The 19134-nt window shown below is 43.0% G+C and overlaps 1 protein-coding gene across 3 annotated transcripts in view; it reads left to right on the top strand.

Annotated features, from left to right (window-relative positions):
- LARP4B (La ribonucleoprotein 4B) overlaps window positions 1–19134 on the top strand; it is an 80340-nt gene that overhangs the window by 25219 nt on the left and 35987 nt on the right. For all 3 annotated transcript variants that reach the window (XM_066628839.1, XM_066628836.1, XM_066628838.1), the window contains exon 2: window positions 8156–8289. In XM_066628839.1, coding sequence (XP_066484936.1) covers window positions 8209–8289 — 81 coding nt within the window. In that variant the 5' untranslated portion in view covers window positions 8156–8208. The remainder of the gene's footprint in view (window positions 1–8155; window positions 8290–19134) is intronic.

Genomic DNA, 19134 nt, shown 5'->3' with positions numbered 1-19134 from the left:
ATGACAAAATCAAATCAAGTAAATTTTAATGTTTACACTAAGTATAAGTTATTATTATTAAAACAGTGTTTATATTTAAATATTTACATAAACACTTATTTAGTTATTAGTATTTAAACAAACACTTATTTAAAATAAAGAATCCTCCTAACCCTCCCAAACAGTTCCTTATCTGTTTAAAAAATTTCCCAAACATCCCAAAGTCTAAAATCCTATCTACACTTACCTGGGAGTAGACCCCATTGACGATCATTGTTAAAAATATGTACATTATAGCCTGTTAAAAGTACAGGTCTATAACATTTCCCCAAATGCAGTCACATACCATGGTAGCATCAAGTCTACTAAAAATAAATCACACATTGAAATAAATGGGGATCCACCTGAAATTGGCTTGTGACCCATCTAGTGGGTCCCAACCCACAATTTGAGAAACACTGGTTTAATTGGCATACAGTAATCAAGAATCTCTTTTAGCTGTTTGTTTGGAAAACATTGAATAAAAGTGGCCATGTTCTTTCTAGGTATATTTGGCACACACATCATAAGTTTAGTTGATGATGGAGGTATTTTTCACCACTGTTTTTAGAAACTGACTAAAACCTTAACTTCTGTGAGTGGACTCTTGCCCACAGAACAGAGTTTTTCTGTTGCAATTCCTACGCATCTGAAAAGCTGTTCCTATTGATTGGGAGACCCTCTGGAGCAGCATGCATTGTAGTCCATGTTGGCATCCTTCAGTTTCGGAAGACTATGGTGTCACGCTCTGAATGGTGGTTCTGGAACAGAGTGTCCTCTCCAGTGCGCGAAGCCTGGGTAAAGTAGGTATGGAGGATAGGCTGTTACCCATGCAGCAAATCCCCCCTCTCCACGTCGCTGAAATGGTCCAATGGAAAGACAGAGTCCAATACGGTTGGTTCCAGCTGCATCGCAGGAATTGCCAGAACGTGACTGTGTTCAGCCATGAACTGCCTCAGGGAGTCTGGCTCCGGATTTTGCCTTGAGGTTGACTCTTGAAGCCTTTTCCATAACTGTAGCCACAAGGCAGTGGAGGTTTGGGATCAGAGTTTTCCTTCCCAAGCTAACCCATCTACCTGATGGCTGTTTAGTCGGCTGTTTAATTGCCTCTTACAACAAGTGCAGCCAAACTGAGGGCCTATTGTTATTCCCCAGCCCCCAGGGGAGATTGCATTACTACTGCATTGTAGTGTGGGGGGCACAATGGAAAAATGATAATGGAAGGGTGCATCTACCAAATCTGGTAGGATTTTGTATGGAGGGAGATTTAAAGCCATTAACACTTCCCTGGTGTCAGGAACTGAAGTGGAGGGTACTGACACTCCATTATAAAAGACTATTGGAACTACCCCAATAAAGAGGAAAAGGCATCTCTCTCTCTCTCCCTGCAGAGAGAGACAGAAGCTGCCAGGTACCAACCTGATAGGTTGGTTAAAGAGGTGTGTACTTTCTTCCTGGGGCAAAAATGAGAGATCTGTCAGAGAAGTTGCTGAGGCTCATCAGTCCCAACAACGATGGTCCTTTCCTGCTAAAATAGTGCTAGGCACAACTATGAGCAAATTGTAGAGGTATATGAGGAACTTGAAAAATTTGTGATGTGAAAAATTTGTTGCACATGATGTGTTTTCATTGCTATTTCCAGTGGAAGGCTGTGGCGTGCAGTGAGAGAAGAATACTAGAAGTGAACGAATGGTTATGCAGATGATGTTGAAAAGGAAGGTTTGGTTTCCTTGTCCATGGTCTAGTTTTTCCAGTTGAATATCCTCTGCCTGCACCTCACGGCAGCTGACCAATACGTATTTGGGAGAAAGCTTGCAAGCCTGGTAGAGAGGGCTTTAAATTAAGTAGCACAGGGGAGGGAGATACACAGGGGACAGTCAATACAGTGCTGAAGGCTGGAAAAGATAATACTGGTGATATAAACAACTGGAATGGTGGCACTGAAACACAAAAATGAGGGGCAAAACAGAGGAAAAGTGCAATGGGGGTTCTTCAGGTGTCTCTATGCCAATTTGCAAAGCATGGGGTACAAATAGGATGAACTGTGTCTTGAGAATGTGATTACAGTCTGGTGGGATGAGGCATAGGGCAAAACTTATTTAAGAATAATAGACAAAACAGGAAGGGTGAAGGAGTAGTGTTATATGTTAAGGAACATCTGTAACAGATGGCCTAGTCTCCCGTGACAGTGTGGATTGGGGGCATTGTGGGCATAATTGGGTTTCAATAAGGCTTTTGACAAAAGTTCCCCATGGCTACCTGGTGGACAAGCTAGTGGAATGTGGGCTACATGATGCTTCTATTAGATGAATCCATGCCTAGCTGATGGACCAAACCAATAAGTGCTTGTTAATGATGCCTTGTTGACCTGGAGGAGGGTGGTAAATGGTGTGCCTCAGGGTTCTGTTTTGGACTTGGTGGTATTCATTGTCTTTATAAATGATTTAAATGAGGGTAAAGGAGAAGCTCATCAAGTTTTCAGATAACATCAAATTGAAAGGAATAGCCAATACAGTACTCCTAGAGGGAGACGGAACTGGATCCAGGACATCTTGAAAGGATGGAAAACTGGGCAAAATGAATTTCAGCAGGGATAAATGAGTCAAGTTCTGTTTTGGGGTTGGAAAAATGAGAGGCACGAATACAAAAACGAGCATATTCGCCTGAGCAGTTGTACGTGTGAAAAAGATCGAGGCATTTAGTAGACCGCAAGTTAAATGAGTCAGCAGAGTGATGCTGCTGCAAATGCAATTCTAAGCTACATCAACAGAAGTATAATATCAGTCTCATGAACTAATGGTACCTCTATATTTTGCTTTTGTCAGACCCTACCTGGAATGTTGTGTCCAGTTCTGGGTTTGAGAGAGATTGATAAACTAGACAAGTATCTGAAGGGCCATCTTGTGGAAGATGGAGCAGATTCATTTCCACTTGCTTTGGAGGGTAGGGCCAAGACAACTGGGTTTAAATTAGGGTGATTTCAATTAACGTTAGGAAGAACATTGTAGTAAGAACTGTTCAGCAGTGGAACAACTTACCTTAGAAGGTGGTAGACTCTCCATCACTGGAGGTCTGTAAGCAGAAGCTGGATAGAAAGCTTTGGGGTTTCTATCCAGCAGCAGAAGCTGGTCTTTGGGGAATGTTATAGTTGTGATAGTTCATACTGGCAGATGGTTGGACTTGATTTTGTAGATTCTTTCCAAGTCTGGTTCTAAACATAATGGAATTTATAGTCTGGGACCAGGGTACCTAAAAGATCATCTTTCTCTGCTTAAGCCTGCCTACCTAATGTCCTTAGAGGCCCTGGATCACACTCTGAGGCGAGGCAGGCTGTGACTGGAAATTGGACTTCTTCAGCTGTGTGGCCCAGGCCTTCTTTATCAAGTAGCTCCATGCTGGAATTTTTATTGTGTTTTATGTTTAATGGAGCCTTTAACTGTCCTGTAAGCATCTTTGAGAGCTTTGTCTGAAGAGCTGCTAATAAATACTATATAAATAATGGGACTTTGTGTTCCAAAACATTATTATGATGGACTATTTCTGTATGAAAGGGTGGCAATAACAGTAGTGTTCCAAATTATGTAAAACTAGTCACGTGTTTTTCAGTATTGTGTGTATACAGTTGTATGCAGCAGCAGCGCATATAAGTCTTAAGTTTCATGGATAAGTCGAGGACAGGATTTAAATGTCTCCATTATTTTACCCACTTCCTTTGTGTCCTGCTTCTCATCTCGGTTCCCCGCCCCAGCAGTTGTTCTTAGAAGCTTTTTTGACTGCATTGACACATGTATAAGTCAACCCACACTTTTAGGGTCAATTTTAAGGCATACATTTTTAACCTATACACAAGTATAGTTCTCTTCATATGCGAATTTGCTTATCCATGAGGAATTGCTACCATATCTTATCTGCTGTGCAGGGACCTTCTGGAGGCTTCAGGGACCTTCAGAATGGTTCCTGTAACCGGGATTGACATCTTTAAAATGGCCGGTGGAAACTCCAGAAGGTCTCTGCAGCATTCAGAAGTATTTTGGCACTTCCTGCTGCACTCTGCTGGCTTCCTGAGGGTATCTGTTGGATTCTTCTGATGTTACCCTTTTCTCCCCAGGGTACCCCTTGTACCTAACTCCAGTGATCCCATAGGATCAGTGATCCATTATCTGCAAATTTGTTAGCCACTAAGGTTTCTAGGAACCTAACCCTAGCAGATAATGAGAACTGACTGTATGTATGGTAATTGTGCAAACTTTATATGTATAAGTTGTAAGAGACCACTAGTAGTGGATCTTAATGTTTAAAATTCACTGATAACTTTTGGTACATTAGCAGGGAGGCTTTTCTAGCATTATAGCCATAGCAGATTTCATCCCCTGCTAAACCAATCCATTGTTTGGTACATGACTACTGTGTTTACCACTATGTAAATCAGATCTTGGTTGAAACAATTTCTCAGCCATCACACGACACACTCAAATATATCTAAAAATGTATACCCCTCCCAATTCCCAGAGTGCCCAAGTTGGCTTACAAAATTCATAAAACCATAATGCTATAAACATAAAAGCAGCCTGAAATTGACTATAAAAAAAAAACCATGTAGCAGCACACCAAACAGCCAAGAAAATATCTGAAACAAAATGCAAAACCAAATCAATAAAACTAAGAAGGAAAATTCTCAGAAGGAAAAGAAAAATTTTAGCCTCACACCAGAAGGCTTGTAGTATGCTGTATGTTCTAGCACAGTGGTGGTGAACCTATGGCACGCGTGCCAGAGAGGGCATGCAGAACCCTCTCTGTGGGCGCGCATGCTGTCATCGCCCCAGCTGTCCCCGCCCGCCCGCAGGAGAGTGAGAAGGAGCCTTCAACCCCCGCAAAGCCAGCCTTCTCCTGCTTGGCAGCAGCCTGGGCAAAGGAGGGAGGGGCGAGGCCAAGGGGGGGAAGGAACAGACAGCAGGGGAAGAGGGAGATCCAGGCATGCTCCCAAGGCGCCCCATCCAGCCAGGCCACGGGGAGGAGGAAGGCTGAGAGGCTCTGTGAGGGGACATTTCTCACATCACCCCCCCCCCGCCCAGCAGCCCAATGGGAGCGCTTCCTCCCTCCCCTGTCTGGGGTAAGGGGGGCAGCTCACATGCAGTGTGTGGGCAGGCACAGCGAAGCTACTGCTGCGGGCTTTGGGGCTCCAGCCCTGCACGTGGTGCTGGTCCTGCCTTACTAAGAAGTCTCATTAAAGTCAATGGGGCTTACTTCCAGGAAAGTGAGGATAGGATTGGACTGCCAGACCCCAATCCTATGCAAGTCTACTCAGGAGTCAGTCCCATTATAGTCAATGGGGCTTGCTCCCAGGAAAGAGTGCCTGGGATTGGAGCCTGCTCCTGTGCATGTCTACTCAGAAGTAAACCCAATTATAGTGGATGAGGCTTGCTCCCAGGAAAGTTTGCCTGGCATTGCAGCCTTGGAGCCTGCTCCTGTGCATGTCTACTCAGAAGTAAGCCCCATTACAGTGGATGAGGCTTACTCCCAGGAAAGGGTGCCTTGAATTGGAGCCTTGGAGCCTGCTCTTGTGTGTGTCTACCCAGAAGTAAGCCCCATTACAGTGGATGAGGCTTACACCCAGGAAAGCGTGCCTGGAATTGCAGCCTTGGAGCCCACTCCTGTGCGTGTCTGCTCAGAAGTAAGCCCCATTAGAGTTAATGAGGCTTACTCCTAGGAAAGAGTGGCTGGGATTGCAGCCCACTTCTGTGGGTGGGACTTTTTAAAAAAAAAAAAAAATTTCTTGTTTGGGAAAATGAGCAGTGGCAAGGTCTTGCAGCCACCCCCTCCCTGCCAATATTTCTTTACCCAGCATGTAATTACTCTGTGGAACTCATTGCCACTGTTCTAGCATTTTCTTGTCTGCTTTACGGTCTGTGCTTGGATAGCTTCCTGTGGCTCACTAATACTTGATGAAGCCTGGGTTCTGTGGGATATGGCTATCCACTCTGCATAGCTTAAATAGCTTCATCACTGGAAAGCTGGAATAGAGTAATGGAATGCATTATTATGAGTTGAACCCATTGGCCCATCAAGCTCAGTAATGTCCGCACTGACTGACAGACGCTCTTCATGGGTTTCAGACAAGAATTTCTCTCTGCCTTGCTTGGGAGATTAAACCTGAGAACTTCTGCGTGCAAAGCAGATGCAGTAGAACCAAGTGGTGGGTCTTCTCAGAGAATTTTCAGTCCATGAACATTGCTGAGAAGATTCTGTACGGGGGAATGAATATTCTTTGCTTCTATAGCACTCATTTTGGATCATGCACTTTTTGATAATTTTTACAGCTGTCCTGTAAAGTAATGGTGGTAATTCTATTTACTGATAGAGAAGGCTGTATGACTCTTTCCAAGGCCAGCTAGAGAGTTAATTTGGCCTCCTTGGTCCAAGCTAATCATTCTGTTTACTATAGTGGTCTTCAACTTTTTTTGTGCTGCAACCCCAAAGCATAAAGATACTAGGGGCCCATCATAAATCCAGCCCCTTCTCTGCCTGCCCTGACTTGCCCCATTTCCCTCAACTCTTGTATCTTCACAACAATGCTGTGAGGTAGCAGCCTGAGTAGGGCCAGCCTTTGGTGCTGCAGGGTAAGACAGCAAGAAGAAGCTGTGCAGGATTATATCAAAACTCAGTTTTGATAAGGCAGTGCCAATATTGGATTGGACCCAAGCCCACTCTTGCACAGGCTTTGAAAGGTTGTCACAGCCCCCCAAATTAGGCTTCACAAACCCATTGGGGTCACAATCCACAGGTTGAAAAATACTGGTCTACTACATTGCTCCACTGTGTAAATGCTCTCCTCTCAGGAACATGTAAAAGATGAGCATTGACAGATTGTGTTTCTTCAAGTTAATTATCACTCCACTTGTCCTTTGTAGAATTGTCTGTGAAATATAAGGTGTTTTTATTTCTGTGTTCCCAAACTGCGTACCAGGCTGCACAGGATAGTTTAAATTTTAAACTCAAAACTTAAAATTTTAAACTTAAAATGAAATTGTAGGGGTGCTTTGAAAAAAATTACTGGGAACTGTAGGGATGCTGCAATCAGGGAAAGTCCAGGAATCTGTTTTAAGTAAGAGTTATATGCCACTTTCCCTGAAACTCAGTATACAAGTGACTTTACTTGAGAGTCTATTAAATTACGTTATTATGAAGAACCTTTGCTGAATAAAAGCTTTAACAAATTAAGAGTACAATCCTATGTATGTTTACTCAGAAGCAAGTGTCATTATAGTCAATTGAGCTTATTCCCAGGTAAGTGTGGTTAGGATTATAGCCTACTATCCCTTATTCCTTGGCAGTGAGTACTGCCTGAGTTAGTCTTGACAAGAAATGTACTTTTTAAAAAAGTGAAGGTGCCTGTGTGTATTTTTTACTAGTCAAAGATGTCTTAGTCACTTGTCCACTTTTTATTTTAAATTTATAAACCAGTTTCAGTGGAGTCATCTTGTTCAGTCCTAGCTGTGTTATGGAGTTGACATTGTGTTACTAAATAAATAACTACGGGCGCAATCCTAACCCCTTATGTCAGTGCTTTCCAGCACTGGCATAGCAGTGCCAATGGGACATATGCTGCATCTTGCAGTTGGGTGTCACTCACGGAGACCTCCTCAAAGTAAGGGAATGCTTGTTTCCTTACCTCAGAGCTTCATAGCCCTTATGTCAATGCTGGAAAGCACTGACATAAGGGTTTAGGATTGCACCCTGAAGCAGTTTGGCAAGAGTGAGTGATGTGTCAATCAGCTCTCCATTGCCTGACTTGTTAGCCCAAAAATGTTCTGGCTTGTTCAGAGAGTAACTTTAAGGTAGCAAGCTAAATGGAGAGGAAAAAATAGAGCAGTTTGAACACACCACTTAAAAGCACTGCAGCAGCATGGATTCTTCCAATATAAACCATACACTTGTATATTGTGAAGTCTTCTTGACAATAATGCTATGAGTAGTCAGAAAGTCACCCAATCAGAGCTTTTCACGAAAAATAAATATGAACCCAGGGTTTTTCAGAGTGTCCTACTATCTGTTGATATACATTGCATTGTTTACTACTGCTAGTTGTATGCAAAATGAGCTGTGCAGCATTTGTGACTCTCTACCCTCTTTCCTACAGCTTAGAAGGTGATCAATACAGTTCTCTCTGAGGAGCCAGAAAGCAGGCAGCTCATGACTTCTGATCAGGACACTAAAGTTGTGGCTGAACCGCAGGTGCAGCAAGTACAAGAAGTTAAAGACAGTTCTCATCTGGTAAGTATGAGTCTCATCTCATTTCTTCTTTGTAACCAAATTCATCATTCTGGACAATGTTCTCTATTCTGAAGTATGTATTTGATTACACAAATAGATGTCTTTGAAGACTACATGTGTTTATGTGACAGGTATAAAATAGCGTCAACCCTTCAGTTTCTGTTTATTCTTGATGCTCCCAAAAAATCAGGATATAAGTAGTAGTAGTTAAGTTTCCAATATCCTAGCTGTTCAGATTTTCTGCCATTTTACTCAGGGCTGTCAGTTCTGTAGTAAAGAGCATGACAGCCCATTCCTAAGCTACCCAGTGTCAGGAGAAACGGTGGCACCAAAATGGCAACTGCTGTATCTTGTGATTGTCAGGAAGCCACCAGAGATCCTCGGTGGTTCAGGACACACAGTAGGGTTTCTCAAGTCTGCGTTAGCTATTCTGGTGGTGCAGACTTGAGAACCTCCATGTTGGGCTTTTCAGCCTGACATGGAGGCTAGGATCTGGCTGAGGATGCCTCTACTGGTCCCCCCTCTTAGGCTGGTTCTTCCCTCACCCACTGCCTGGTGGTCTCACTTATCTCCGGGTGTCCTCCACCTGGCACGGATGCTCCCTCCTCTCACAGTGCCATAAATGTGTTTTATGACATGTTTGTGACACCTTGAGCCGGCACTGGAGCTCAGCACTGGTGTTCATGGCCCATAGGGTTGGGCCATAGCATGATTTGCTTGCTTGGGAAGGCACACCAGATGTTTGGAAGAGCTGCCTTTTCAAAGCAAAATGCATGTGAATATATGAAAAATGGTTATCTTTCAATATTTTGGGGTAATCCCTTTTTTTTTTTTTAACTTTCAGTGCTTATGTTATCTTTGCAGTCTTGGGTCAGGCTGCAAGGCTTTTTCCCATGTGTATGTGTTAGTAGCAATGAAGAGTTCATTCACCAAAACCAATTATAAGAAAAAGAAGAGGTTGGAAAAGTTTTGAAGACTACTTTCCCTACCCAGAAGGGCTGTGGGAGTGAATAATATAATAGCTAGATACGTTATTAACCAGATACTTTATTAACCAGAGGTGTCACATAAAGTGTGCTGGAGAATATTTTGGAGGACCACATCACCAAGTATATCTGGAACAGATCTTAGAACCTTTATCCAATAAATACGATAAAGCATGGAGTCTTCCAATATAAACCATACACTTGTATATTGTGAAGTCTTCTTGACAATAATGCTCGTACTTTGAAAATCCTTTTATTGTGGTCAGTCAGTAGGTTCAAGGAATAAAATTCTTCTCGATGGCAATGTTTAATCTGGTGAATTATTTAATCTGATTAAATGCAGGTTTGTCAAGGTGCAAGTGAGTAGCTATTTCTATTCTGAGTTCTTACTTATTTTCATTATGGGTCAGACCTCTTGAGAGGTCTGCAAGATGCCTTCAGGAGAAAGAATGTGAACTCATCCTAGAGACACTTTTGCGCAGCATTCAGTGAGGATAGTAAGTAAAGTTTGATAAATATAGAAAAGAATTCAGGAATTTGAACAATCTTTCTCCAGTTGCCAAAATTCACAGAGACTTAAAGTACAAGTAAAATGAGCCTGTTTTGCTTAGTGCCATATCTGTAATATAGAGATGATGAAGCTGTACTACAGAGGGCTGATATTAGGATGACTGAAAATGTGTGAACTGCTTAGAACAAGTAAGCAAAAGTGCCATAGTTTAAGTTTATGTCTCAAGATACATATTGGAAAAAAGTATTCATTAGAATTGTGTTTCCTGTCCTCTAAATTCTTAGTTGAATTACAGAGCCTTCTGTATAGTAGCACCTCAATTCTGGAGTTCCCTTCCAGTGGATTTAAGAACTACCCCCTTCCTCAAGGCCCTTAGGTGAGGGCTCAAAAGGTTCCTGTTTTGTCTGGCATTTGAGTGTTGCTTTGTTGTCTGACCTGTTGTCTGTGTGTCTGTAATAATGCTGTAGTCTATATAGCTGCCCCCCATGGTTTTACTGCTCTTATTACGACTGTTATTGTTTTACATATTGTACATTTTAGTGTGGTATTTGTAAGCTGCCTTGGGCATTTGCTTTGGCATAGGGAAGGCAGATATAAATATTTTTAATAAATGATCATGACTCGACTTCTGTGGAAATAGCTTATTGCTAATGTTAAAGGTAAATAAATATAAACCAAGTAGTAAAGCCAACATATTAAGTGTAGTAGTTGCTTTCTAGTTGACGTAGCTAAACATTTAAATTACTATTGGGAAGCACAGCCTTTCACCCTCTCCAACTTTTCATCCCCAGTTGTTACTGAATGGAAACATTAATTTTCCTGGCTGTGCTCCAGACACGATATTGCATTGGGGATGGTAGGATTTTGGATTGGAGGTCACTATTCATTTGTATTCATTCATACTTTTTGAATTACATAACCAGCAGTTTCCCATAGATGTGGTTCAGATATGATTAAATATAAGCAGACACTTCTAATCAAGTGTGTCTCTCTCTAGCAAATATGAAAGAGCATGTTATTTTGCAAGCTTGAGCCGTAAGGAGCTGCTGTTTCTTTATTGCTTTGCTTTAGAGTTCATTCTAACTTGAGATACCAGAAAGCACTGCTGATGGGTTGTCACTTGGGCTTGCAGTGGATAATGCCAATTAGAAGATGATTCAAATTTGGCACGACACAAAAGTTGTCTGGTAACTGTGATCTAGTAGGCAGTAGTTCAGTAGAGAGTTCATCTAGGCTAGTGAATGATCATAAAGGAGGCAGTACAATTCCCTTGCCTTTGAAATATGTATGCTGCCCTATTGTGTCCTTCAGATGACCAGAAAAAGCATAGCAAGTCTGAGATGTCTGAACCTGGGGCTTAGGAAATAGGATTCATGGACTTTTCCCCAGGGTTGCAGATTTGTTTTCCTTGTGTGCAGCCTCTTTACTGTGAGGACATTCAGAAAGCTCCCATATCAAGAACCAATTGAACCTATCTTCTGTACACCAGCAAGGAAGTATCAACAGCATTTCCATCTTCAGAGACATTCCCTGTGCTATGACAGCCATTTTCAACCATTGTGCCATGGCACACTGGTGTGCCACAAATGGTCCCCAGGTGTGCCATGAGAATTTGGGAGTGGACCATTTATTAGTAGGGCCAATGGGGGTTGTGAGCCACCGTAGATGGCATGGTGTGCCTTGTCAGTTGTTAAAAAAACTGGTGTGCCTTGACCATTGCCTTGACAGTGTGCCGTGAGGCAAAAAAGGTTGAAAATCACTGTACTATGATAAAACCTCCTTAAAGCAGAATACAAATTTGATCCAAACATGGCTTAAAAGTGATTAAAATGTCTATCCCTCTGTCCTGTCCCATGTCATCCTAATTGCAACCAGAGAAGGGCTGATAAGGGTGAAACCTGATCTCACAATAACATGAATCAGCATGTGTGGAAAATAGAACATTTGCAGATGTCAGAGAAAAATTTACCTCTCCAGGGCACATTCTACCATAGACAATGACTCTGTCATGGACTCACCTTTATTTCTTTGATTCAGCAATCCATACATTTTGTGAACAGGACTAGATTTGCACTTTATTTTTAATGTAGATATAATACTGGGGGAGATCAGGTTAGTGTTTGCTAATAGGATAGGGCAGTGGTTCTTGAACTTTTCTGTCTCGCGCCTTCCCAATCCTCGTAGCGGCTCCCAATTACAACACCTCACCTCAGTTACCCCCAAAATGGGGATGAAGGTGTTATAATTATACACTAGAAACAAGGCTGCCAGCAGTCTGAGGCTGCAATTCTAACCACACTGACCTGAGAGTAAGCCCCATTGAACAAAATAGGACTTACTTCTGAGTTGACCTGGTTAGGATTGTGCCCTGAGTTTGTTAGCAGCACACCTGGAGGGTTTTTGAAAGGGAGAGGGGAAGTGATGGATCTGCTGGGGGAGAAGTCTTTGTTTTGTGTGTATCTGGTAATTGCAAACTGAGACCCAGAGACTATTTGGCTGGAATCCTAACCCCACTTTCCTGGGAGTAGGTCCCATTGAACACAATAGGACTTACTTCTGAGTAGACCTAGCTAGGATTGTGCCTTTTGTCTTACAGTAGCAGCCAACAGAGTACCCCCCCCCCCAAAAGGAGGCAGGAGGAAAAAGGGGAATGGCTAAAAAGGAATGGGGATTTTAATTTTTAATCAATTTTTGGAGACAAAGCCATCAAGAGTGGCTTTTTTCTTTTTTGAAGGGGGGGGGAGAGAAAGATGAAGATCCTGGGTTAAACTGACACAGACCCCAAGCCTATGTAGGTCTACTCAGAAGTAAGCCCCATTTGAGTCAATGGGGCTTACTCCCAGGAAAGTGTGGAAAGGATTGCAGCCACATACAGCAAGATTACAACTCACCCCAAAGTAGATGGGGCTGCTCACAGACATACACCCAGCATGCAGATGCCACTCCTGTTCCCCCAGGCAGGACGGAGGGATGCAGTCTGGGGCATTTGGACACCCCCAGCACTAGGAGCAGAGGGAAGCGCTGCACTGCCTGTACTTACTCTTCCCTCCCAGTTTGAAGCCTGCCAGGAGTGCCCCTGTGCTGATGATGCAGCACCTCTGCGCTCTTCTCTCCTCCAGCCTTGACTAATCCCAGGATGCCCAGGGCGAAGGGCACACTGGGAAATGTAGTCCTTGGGGCGAGGTTGCACATGGAGAGAGCTCCATGATGAGATGTGGCACCTCTGCCTGCCCAGCCAGCCTTATCTCCCACCTCCCCCCACCATGTTTCACATGCCCTCCCAGCTTCACGCTGCCCCACCCACGTCGTTCACAGCTGCGGAAAAGCAGCAAGTCAGGAGGCAGCATGTGCAGCAGAGCAGAGCTCAACAGCAGAGCAGCTGCCGGCCACCTCTCTCCCCAAGATGGCTGGCCACGCCTCACTAGGGAGGCGGGACGCACAGATTGAATACCTCAGGGAAAGGGGTAAGCAGGGAGATCCTTTACTTTCTTCCAGTAAGGTAAAGAATGATAGAGAAGCAGTGGCACTGTTAAATAAAATGTCTTCAGACTGGCTGATCAGACTCCACCCATCAGGCTCTTATAGGAGAGGTGTGGCTTCAAGAATGTTTTACCCAAAGCATGTTCTTGTTTCCAGTATTTCAGCTATCAGAATTCAAAGCAAGAATGTCAAAGTTTTCTAATCATTCATACTCCCTTAGTTATGTGGCCAAACGAGTAGGTAGCTTGATAGTTGAGGTGGGAGACCTGCTAGTGCATCCTCTGCCTCAAATCTTGTTCTGTCGATGCATCTCCATTTTCTGTAGCAGGGGTCTCCAAACCCTGGCCCAGGTGCCAGATGCAGACCATGCCCAACATCTATCTAGCCGGCAGCCAGCCTCTGATCCCCTGAGAGCCTCTGGCCCAATTGACCAAATACAACTGGAGTTGTGCTTGTGTGGTGGTGGAATAGGGGTCCATTTAAGTGTGTGCTTTATTTTGGGGGCTGTATAGGTGCTTGGAGAAGTCCTGGGCATTTGAGTCCATATATTCATTCATCTGAGTTCCATTTCTAATGTATTTATTTAAACTTAATATTTTTTTTCTGGCCCTTGACACTGTGCCAGATACTTGATGCAGCCCTTTGGCCAAAAAGTGTGTTTTATAGTGCTGTAGTCCAGTGGTTTTCAATCCTTCTCATGCCATGACTCCAACAAATGAAGTATAAGACTGGGACTCAACTGCCAATCATGGCCTCTCCTGGGGCATGATCTGCCCAGCCCCTGCTGCCTTCTCCCAACTACCCCATTCCCCCTACCTCTTGTGTCTGCCCAACAACACTGAGAGGTAGCAACCTGAGCATGGCCAGCCTTTGGAGCTGTGGGGCAAGATAGCAAGAAGAGGCTCAGCAGTTGGTATAATCTGCTTGGTATATTCTTGGTATATTCAGTTTTGATAGGGCAATACCTGTTGGATTAGGTTCAAGCCATCTCTTAATAATAATAATAATAATAATATACAGTATTTATATACCGCCTTTCTTGGTCTTTATTCAAGACTTTATTCAAGGCGGTTTACACAGGCAGGCTTATTAAATCCACGCAGGGATTTTTACAAATTGAAAGAAGGTTCTCTCTTTCAAGAACCACCACATTCAAGATGTTACACTCTGATCTGGTTTAACATTCTGGCCTCCATCCTCCCACGCTCCGAGCAGATGGAACAGCTCAGCTGCAGCTTGCCGGCTGCTTCAAGGTCGCACGGTGCCGGTGGCCTCGAACCGGCGACCTTGTGGATGTTAATCTTCAGGCAAATGGAGGCTCTACCCTCTAGACCAGACCTCCCGCCCAGATCTCTTGCACAAGATTTGAAAGTTTGCTGCAGCCGCCCCCCATGAGGCTTTGCAGCACCATTGGGGTTGTGATCCACAGGTTGAAGAACACTACTGTAGTCCTTGAGTATATACTGATGTGGGGTTGTTCAGTCCTAACCCTTTAAGCCTGTGTCAACCAGTTTTAACCTGTAATCATCCACCAGATATTTTCTGTCTCTGTCAGTTTAGAGCAGGGGTGCCCAGGCCCTGATGCCACTTGCAGTCCCCAATGACTCCCAACCCGGCCCTCAAGGAGCCCCCAGTCTCCAGTGAGCCTCTGGAGACTTGCTGGAGCCTGCACTGGCCCGATGCAACTGCTCTCAGCATGAGGGCAACTGTTCAACCTCTCATGTGAGTTGTGGGACAAGTGCTCCCTCCACTGCCTGCTGTTTCACGCCTGTGATGCAGCAGCGGCAGCAAAGGAAAGGCCGACCTTGCTTTGTTCAAGGCCTTTTGTAGGCCTTGAGCTATTGCAAGACCTTCATTCATATATGTTCCATCTCTGATATATTTATTTATGTAAATTTATTCAAATTTGAAATGTAAATTCTTTTCTTTCCCGGCTCCCTACACAGTGTCAGAGAGATGTGGTCCTCCTGCCAAAAAGTTTGGACACCCCTGGTTTAGAGACTACTCTTGAGCATGTGCCACAGTCCCGAACTGCCTTCTTAGCACTTAGTATAAACTATAGACCTTATTTTCTTCATCCACTTTTGCTTCCTCTTTCTCTATCCTAGATGCCAGGCTCCAGTCTTTTCTTTGTTTACCCATCTGTAAGAAAAGCACTTGCACAGCATGCACATCCCAGTCAACAAGTTTCAGCAAATCAGCAATACCTAATGAGCCATACTTTTTAATTCATTATATTAGATGCATAGCTGCATGCAATCAATAACCAATATATTTGCAAAGTCATTATCAAAATAACTTGCTCAGTTACAACATCGCTAATATAAAAATAATTTTAAGGTGGTGAATAATGCTGCCTAGAAAATTACTGTTCTCCCCTTGTCAGATTATTTCCCTGTTCTGCCAAAGTAATCTGCAGTATACAACAGGTTAGAAGTACCTATTTACCCGGTTTCAGAACTCGGTCACTGTTAACAAATGTTTTATTTTCGAAAGGGCATTCTTGTTTTCCTGAGAAAAGAATACTAAAGTACCAAATGAATTACTAGTTCAGATATTAACCCGGGAAACATATAGTTCATACTATAGTTCTAGTTGTATTTTTCTGGCTCATAGTTTAGTGTAATACTATACAGATGACCACATACTGAGGCATTTCTCAGTAACTGGGCTTTGGATTTTGAGTGGCAATAGCATGTGAGCCCCCTGCACTGTTTAAACAGTACTATTTTTGGCATCTGGGTGTTGGCCTGTCTCCCCAGCAGCCTTAAAGTGAAGTGGGTATATTCAGAAAGGAGCTGACAGTTCCTGGGTTCACAAAATATAACTTAACAATGGGCTGCTGTTTCAGTAAAGAACTAAACAGCAAGAATGAGAAAATGAGCCTGTTACAGAAATCTGTGGAAGAGGAGGCATCAGAAAGTGGGATAAGTAAAACTTTAATTTCAATTTTGGAAACAGTGGAAAGTGAGGAACTGCATGTAGTCCAAAAGACGGTTTGTGAGGCAGCTGCTGTTCATAACAATTGCACAGAGTCAGTTAAATATCCTTCACCACAGTTTGGGGGGGTTGTTGAAAGTGACCATGCCACCAAAAGTATCTACGACAGACCGTTTCACCTTCAGTCACTTACCAGCACGAAAAGGATCTTGAACGGGTATGACAGATTACAAGAGTGTGAACAAATGGAAGATGCAGTTGGTAAAAGGCTGACAGGAAATAGTAGTGCGGAATATATGAATAATGCAGAAAGCTGCTGTATTGGTGGCAATAGTATAAATGGGTCTACTATAGCTAGAAAGCCATCATGTGTGCCAGGAAATAGTCCTCCTTCATGTGTGACTGTGAGTTTAAGCCAAGACATTCAGAAAGAAGTTTCCTTAAGTAAATACAGCATAAGAGACAGCCCAGTTATGGGCATGTGCTTGCAGCTGCAGGATGAAATAACAGCTGTTCAAGGTGGCTGTAGTGCATTCATTTCAAGCAGAGCAGATGGAGAAATGGCGGCTTCAACCTTTGCATATCTTGATATAGATAGGAACCATATGAGCACCAGAGACAAGTTTTATAGTATCTGCATTGTTGATGATGATGATGAGGAGGAGGAGGTTCTGAGCATAGACTTAGGACAAGTCACTGTGCACGGGGAGACAGCTTCAAATGTAAAAAATTCAACGCAGCAGATGTGTGGTATGGCATTGCCTTTAGGAAATGGGGAAAATGTCCAAATCCAGAAGTCAGTGCAAGTACCACTTGACTTCACTGCCTCAGAAGATGCACGTAACATAAAAGATGAAAGTTTGGTTCCTAGAAATGAAGTGGCGATAACTTCTTTCAGCTTAGTGAATGAGGGCTATAGGTTGAATATAGATTGCATAGCAGCAGATGGCTTAAGGGCACAAGCATCTGCTGAAGAGCTGTCTCAAAATAGAACTCAGGAAATGGGTATGCTAGATAGTAGAACGTACGTGAATGAATCATTTGGTGAAAACAATAACTCTCCAGCGCGTGAGCAGCTAGAGCAAGACATGCAATATTCTGTGCAGTTAAAAAGCATGTTGAACATGGAGAGTTTTGTTAATGGGAGCAGCTATGATACTGAAGCCCTAAAGTGTGATTTAAATGAAAATACTGAAGAAGCAGAAAACTCCAAACAGATAGTGGAAAATGCAAAGTTTTCACCAGAATCTGACAAAGCAAGCAGCGATTTCCTTTTTATAAGTCAAGGTGATCCAGAAAACCAAAGTCAAAGCAGTAGAGAGAAGTCAGAAAGAAGGAAAAACTTCACAGGGACTTTCACTGAATTTTGGACAGCATCTTCCTGCAATGATTGGGAACCTCCTAACTCTTCTGAACAGTTCAATCTAGAGCAGCTCTTGAAATATGAAGATGTTTCTACTTTTGAAACTTTGTGCAGCCCTGGAAATAAGAATGAAACCATGAGTAAAATGCTTTCAAGATCACAAAACTTTGTGACTGAAGCAGAAGTATCACAAGTTTTGAAATTGAGCAGTAGTGTAGACAGTCGCTGTATAAGGGCTGCTGAGCAAAATCAGTTATTTCAAATAGCTAACATACCTTCAGAGATGAATAGTTTGAGAGGGTTAGCCTGGGAAAGTGAAGATTCATTAATTTCTTCAGAGCTGCTTGATGTAAATGGGCATGAGAGAATCCCACAGGACAATTGCTTACAAGTTCAACTTTCTCATGAATGCTCCAAAAATAATGGCAAAATGCATGCATATTCCACTTCAGTTAACGAAGATAACAGCTGCTCTGTGTGTCTGACGCATTCTGTAGGGAGTGAAATAGATGTTGATGATAAACAATGCAAGCTGTGGGACAAAGGTACATTCCATGGACTGGAAGATCAGCTGAGTGCCAGAACTAACACTTGTAGACTAATGGAGAGTGTAGAAGAACCTGAAATGCAGCATGAAGAGGAAATGCTTGATAAAATGGAAACTAACCCAGATTTGGAAGATTTCATGGTTCGTGACACTTGTATCTTAAGTGGCAATAGTGATCCGTTACAAAAGCACACTCCAGTTTCAAATGCGCAGGAGAGACCTATTGTTGTGGAGGAGTCTTCAAGTACCTTGCCAATTGATGAAGCCAACAGCCTGTTTGAAATTGATTGGTTTCCTGCACCAGTTCATGAGAACCATGTTAGAGGTGTAACTGTGGAAAGTGGAAGTCACAGGAAGATATCCACTGGATCAAGTGAAGGAAGTTCAGAACTCCATAAAAATGGCTCTTGTTCCATGATGCCTGAGCAAAACGAAATGGAGGCTGTGTGTCCTATGAGACCATTACATTCTGAAATAACTCAATATGCACCCGATAAATTAAAGGAAGATATAAAGAACTCTGATTCCCAAAGTAGACTGCATAAACTGCCGCTGGAGACAGAACTTGCTTGTAGAACAGATTCCGAGCACTTGCAGATTTGTGGTATGGACACTTCTGAAGACTTAAATGGGGTTTGCATTGACTCCAGACAAGTGGATAGATATGCTGCCACACCATCGTATGAAATACCTTTCATCTCTGCTAATGACAGAGAATCTGAGCTAGGCAGTGCAAAGTGTGTACTAGATTTCATGGAGGATATATTAAAAGAATCTGATAGTACATCTACAGTGGCTACAAGAGATTTCCAAGATGATATGAGGGAATTAAAAACACTGGATCCATTTTGTCAACCTACTCCATTAAGTCGGTTCTCGGGCAAGAACTTTTCTGATGATCAGGAATATCTGATGGGATATTTGTGGATTAATTCGACTTTTAACAAAACTGAAAACACTAGTGAAACATTACAAAACCACATTGGAGACCTGACCATTCCGCCTCTAGGTATTGGAG

Source organism: Tiliqua scincoides, chromosome 5 (assembly GCF_035046505.1).
Source record: "Tiliqua scincoides isolate rTilSci1 chromosome 5, rTilSci1.hap2, whole genome shotgun sequence".
Lineage (NCBI taxonomy): Eukaryota > Metazoa > Chordata > Lepidosauria > Squamata > Scincidae > Tiliqua > Tiliqua scincoides.
This window is presented reverse-complemented; position numbering and strand designations above follow the sequence as displayed.